Consider the following 4,547-nt stretch of genomic DNA (forward strand, 5'->3'; position numbering starts at 1 on the left):
TATGTCTAGCCAAAAGAATCCCTTTCTTATAAGCATGTCCAATCTTGGATTTTCTTATTACAGATGTATCTATATTTTAAAAACTTCCCCTTTTGGGCATAGGCCATAAGGAATTAACATTGAAGTTCATTTCCTTGTCTCTTGCTATTGACAAACACAATTTTGGATCACATGATCATTGAAAAGCTTACAACTATAGGATCGCTTCCTTTATATGTGAGTATGCAAGGATCCAACAATAATTCGGTCTTTAAGTTGCTTCCAATCTAGAATACATGCAGTACTTTACAAGGAAGAATGAGTTTATGAGTAATCCTTGGTCGTATCAACACCCTCAATCATGCTAATAATCTGTCATAATATTGAAATACTCATTTATCCTCTCTAATTTAAAATAAGGTGAATAGGAATTAAATAATCCCACAGCAGTTCATTCCATGATTTTTCACCTTCTCTTCCATTGGGGTGGAAGCATGTTAACGTGCAACACTTAACAAGGAAGAATGAGTTTATGAGTAATCCTTGGTCGTATATCAACACCCTCAATCATGCTAATAATCTATCATAATTGAAATACTCATTTATCCTCTCTGATTTAAAATAAGGTGAATAGGAATTAAATAATCCCACAGCACTTCATTCCATGATTTTTTATCTTCTCTTGCATTTGGGTGGAAGCATGTTAACGTGCTACACTTTTTTGTGTCCGAGAGACAACGCTAGTTAGCATGACTTTTTAAAATGATTTTTGGATCCAAAGATGACCCACAATGCAAATTTTCCTATCATGCTACACATAATTGGAAAGCTCTTGATAGAAGAGAATCTTTATGTATAATCTCCGAAAAATTTACCACATGCCCATTTTTTATGTTAGCACTTACTAAAAAGCACAGCTAAAAACCTTAAAAATCATAGCACGTTATCATGCTTCCACCCATTTGCAAAACCCACCATGGATATAAAATACAAGCTGATTTGTACATACATAAATAGACGGATCCTCCTCATCTACCTCATTATCTAGATGGTTCCTCCTCATCTAATCTAGATGGATCCTCCTCATCTAACCCATTATTGAATGGATCCTCCTCTTCTACTCCATTATCTAGTTATACATAGAAATTTTATTATGGATTCAAATGTCTCCCTTTGGGCCTAACCACTAGAAACTAAATGAAAATCTATTTTTCCACTAAACATATATCCATGATTTAGAGTAGTTCATTGAATTTCAAGGCAACTTATGTATCATATAAATTGTGCCCAAGCGAACTATACCTGATAGACTATAGTCAACGGAGCAAGATGCCACCGTCCACGTGGCTCCTACATGGGATATTCCGTGACAGGAGCGCATGCTGAACGTGTCAGTATATGTGTTGAAAAGAACGACCAAGAGGAAAAGCGTGTCTTGTTGGCACAAGTGAGAAGGGACACCTGGACCTGGTATTAGGTTTGCTGGCGGCTGACGTGGCATGATTCTTTCTGTGCAGCTGACATGGTCAGCTCATCAAATTGATGTTTGCTGGCTGCCATTTCATGCTTGATAATTATGACGTGAAAACTATTATATTAAAAATGCTTTTTTGTGAAAAAAAAAGGATCTAAGACTCTAAGACAACATTACACATGCACTCGTGTGCCTGGGGGTTGATAATTAAATGGACAAGATTTCGTAGCTGGCTTGAACTGCGCAACAGCTCACTGTGGGCTGGGAAATATTGCCAATATCTGAGGGCCAATTTCCATTAAAAATACCTTGCCCTTCTCATATTTCCATTATAAATACCTTACCCTTCTCGTATTTGGCTTGAACTGCGCAACAGCTCACTGTGGGCTGGGAAATATTTCTAGAAGCTGTCATTATCCCTCTCCCACCAGAAAAATAATTGATCCACAAAACCTATATTGCAAATTCTGATTATTATTCAACCTTTTGAAAACAATTGGCCACTTGGCAGAAATGAGAAGAAGCAATGGGTGAATTCTACTTGGTTTTCTAATAGCTTTTTTTTTTTTTTTTCTGAGGGCCAATTTCTATTAAAAATACCTTGCCCTTCTCATATTTCCATTATAAATACCTTACCCTTCCACATTTCGTACATCTCTCTCTCTCTCGATATTGTTTCCATTCTACTATCATGGCACCCCACAAAGTGTCTTCTGCTGCCATGGTTCTTATCGTGCTCCTCTGCATGGTCTGTGCTTAGCTCAAGCCCTTATTATCATCAAATTAAGCTGCTTTATCTTGCTAAATATCAAATAATCTGTGCTCAAGTTGTATACTAATGGTCAAGTGTTGGATTGTGGCTTTATGCAGGCGCTTGTGGTTTCTGCTCAAGAGGAACCCTCTGTGCTGATCAAAGGAAGGCATTTGTTGCAAAGCATTGGTGAGATTACTCTTAACCCTCTGTTACTACACTTGCTAAGCAATATTGGTGGGATTGTAGTGGTATTATTGATACAACAGCATGCGCATGCAACGCCAATCCTACTCATTTATGCTTTTCTCGCGGCCCTTTATATTAATTTTTACACGCAGGAATGAAATAATTGGATGGTATGTTAAGATTACCTGCTTAATACATGTACGTAATTAAGTTGGATTGCACGTGCAGATTGTGCGAACAAGTGTGCGTATCGGTGCAGCACGGCTAGCCGAGCCAAGTATTGCATCAAAGACTGTAACGTGTGCTGCAAGACATGCAACTGCGTGCCTCCCGGCACGGCCGGTAACCGAGAGGCGTGCCCTTGCTACGCCAACCTCAAAAACTCCAAGGGCACCGGCAAATGCCCTTAACTCCCCTCGCCGACCTTTGGTAAATAACACACTCGTGCGACAAAATAACACACTCGTGTGCTTGTCACAATCGTGACAAGATTCTGCATAACCTTGTAGTTTTACACTCTCTTTAATGCTTTATTCAAGTACCACTTCTCGTCGTGTGTTCATGCTATAAGAAGGTGGATTAATAATAAAGATACGCATACCTTTCATATTTATTTCACAATAAGTCTTCTTGTACTTTACACCACTTTATTTGTGCTCTCAATTCATCCTCCTTGTAGCCTACGAGCACCCTAGACCCGCCTCTCATGGATCGATTGTTGACGGTGTAAAGCACTCTACATGCGGTTTGCGTCTACAATACATGCATATGTACAATACACATGTACAACATGTACATGCACACATACATAGATGCATCACGTAAACATTCATGCATAATAGATGAGTGCGTGTGCACATGCCATTTTTTGAGGTATTACACATACATGCGAAGAGAAGACAAAAACTTGTATCCATCATACAAAAGAACATGTAACCTAAGATACCTTAAACACCAAATGTTTGGGATATAAATCCCAATAAGATATTAAATATATATATATATATATATATATAACACATTGTGCATGGATTTTTTGTGCATTTCAAAAGTAATGCTATGTCGTTTCCATTGGTGACCCACACATTAATGTGCTATATACTTGTGTATGACATTTCTACTCTGCCTTTCGATTTTTACACCTTTTAGAAAGAAATTTCTCAAACACAAATATTGTCAACTCTTTCACTCTCGTCCAAGACAATTTACAATAAAAATCAAAATCAGCATGCATGAGAGAGAGAGGAAGAGGGAGAGGGATGTACGTACATGCATGCATCTATACATGTATGGTTGTGCGAGCATTTGTTAGAGCATTTGCTAGAGACACACAGAGAGTAAGTGTGTGTGGGGGTTTTTTTTTCACGAGCTTATCACGTGAGCTTTTTAGATTCTCTTGAGATGCCTTTGAATCCCATAGTGTTCCCAAAGTGTGGACTACATTGATGATCCATTCATTGTTTCTCTTTATAGACATACTTTGCTGCTTTATTCACCAAAGTATGCATGATGCAAGTTTATTGAAGGATGCACAACATGGGTTGTTCTAAATAAATCTTCCCATTTGAAAGGGTAATATTTTGATCCAAAATTCCATTAGACCTTTGAATACAATTTTGGTGATCTTTGAATATGGTTTTTGATGGTCCTAGTTCACTCTAGAATGCATGATGAGGATTGTTCTAAATAGATCTACCTAATTGAAAGGATAAAAAATCCATTCAGAGATTTAGTAAGACCTTGTAATTTTTTGATGGTCATCTTTTCCCTTAAGAATGCATGATGAGGGGTTGTTATAGATAAATGTACCCAATTGAAAGGATAAAATATCCATTCAAGAAATCAGTAAGACCTTGTGATATCGTGGCAAGCAATAAACCTTACAATATGGTATGATACTACAAAGAGAGCTTAGAGAAATGTGAGGTTGTTGTATCATTGTTTGCTAAAAAAAGTAGTATCTAATAGCCAAGTAACCATTGGTTGGCCAAAGTGACACACTCTTATTCTATTACCACATCTACTAAAAAAACTTCTTAATGCAAAAAAGGGAGAGAATGCAATAACAAGAGAGTTGCAACTTCATAGAGATGAGGTGGGTGAGGGAATGAGAGAGAGTGGGTGTATATGTGACTTTTTGTGTGTGGAAAGAGA

General features: G+C 37.6%; 1 protein-coding gene across 1 annotated transcript; it reads left to right on the plus strand.

Moving 5' to 3' along the window:
• Nucleotides 1–2,072: 2,072 nt before the first annotated feature.
• On the plus strand, nucleotides 2,073–3,006 carry LOC147616399 (cypmaclein-like). The gene is made up of 3 exons (XM_086777071.1): nucleotides 2,073–2,201; nucleotides 2,324–2,393; nucleotides 2,622–3,006. Exons 1-3 carry the CDS (start codon nucleotides 2,145–2,147, stop codon nucleotides 2,801–2,803), a joined length of 309 nt encoding a protein of 102 aa, XP_086633197.1. The 5' UTR covers nucleotides 2,073–2,144; the 3' UTR covers nucleotides 2,804–3,006.
• The last annotated feature ends 1,541 nt before the right edge of the window (nucleotides 3,007–4,547 follow it).

This window comes from Cibotium barometz, chromosome 38 (assembly GCF_041138505.1).
Source record: "Cibotium barometz isolate CiBa-2024 chromosome 38, ASM4113850v1, whole genome shotgun sequence".
In the NCBI taxonomy this organism is placed as follows: Eukaryota; Viridiplantae; Streptophyta; class Polypodiopsida; order Cyatheales; family Cibotiaceae; genus Cibotium; species Cibotium barometz.

Excerpts from the sequence above, each read along its gene's own strand:
- LOC147616399 (XM_086777071.1), top strand. The coding sequence starts at position 2,145 with ATGGCACCCCACAAAGTGTCTTCTGCTGCCATGGTTCTTATCGTGCTC. Across the intron at positions 2,202-2,323 it reads TTATCGTGCTCCTCTGCATG|GCGCTTGTGGTTTCTGCTCA; the intron begins GTCTGTGCTTAG and ends GGCTTTATGCAG. Across the intron at positions 2,394-2,621 it reads GCATTTGTTGCAAAGCATTG|ATTGTGCGAACAAGTGTGCG; the intron begins GTGAGATTACTC and ends TTGCACGTGCAG.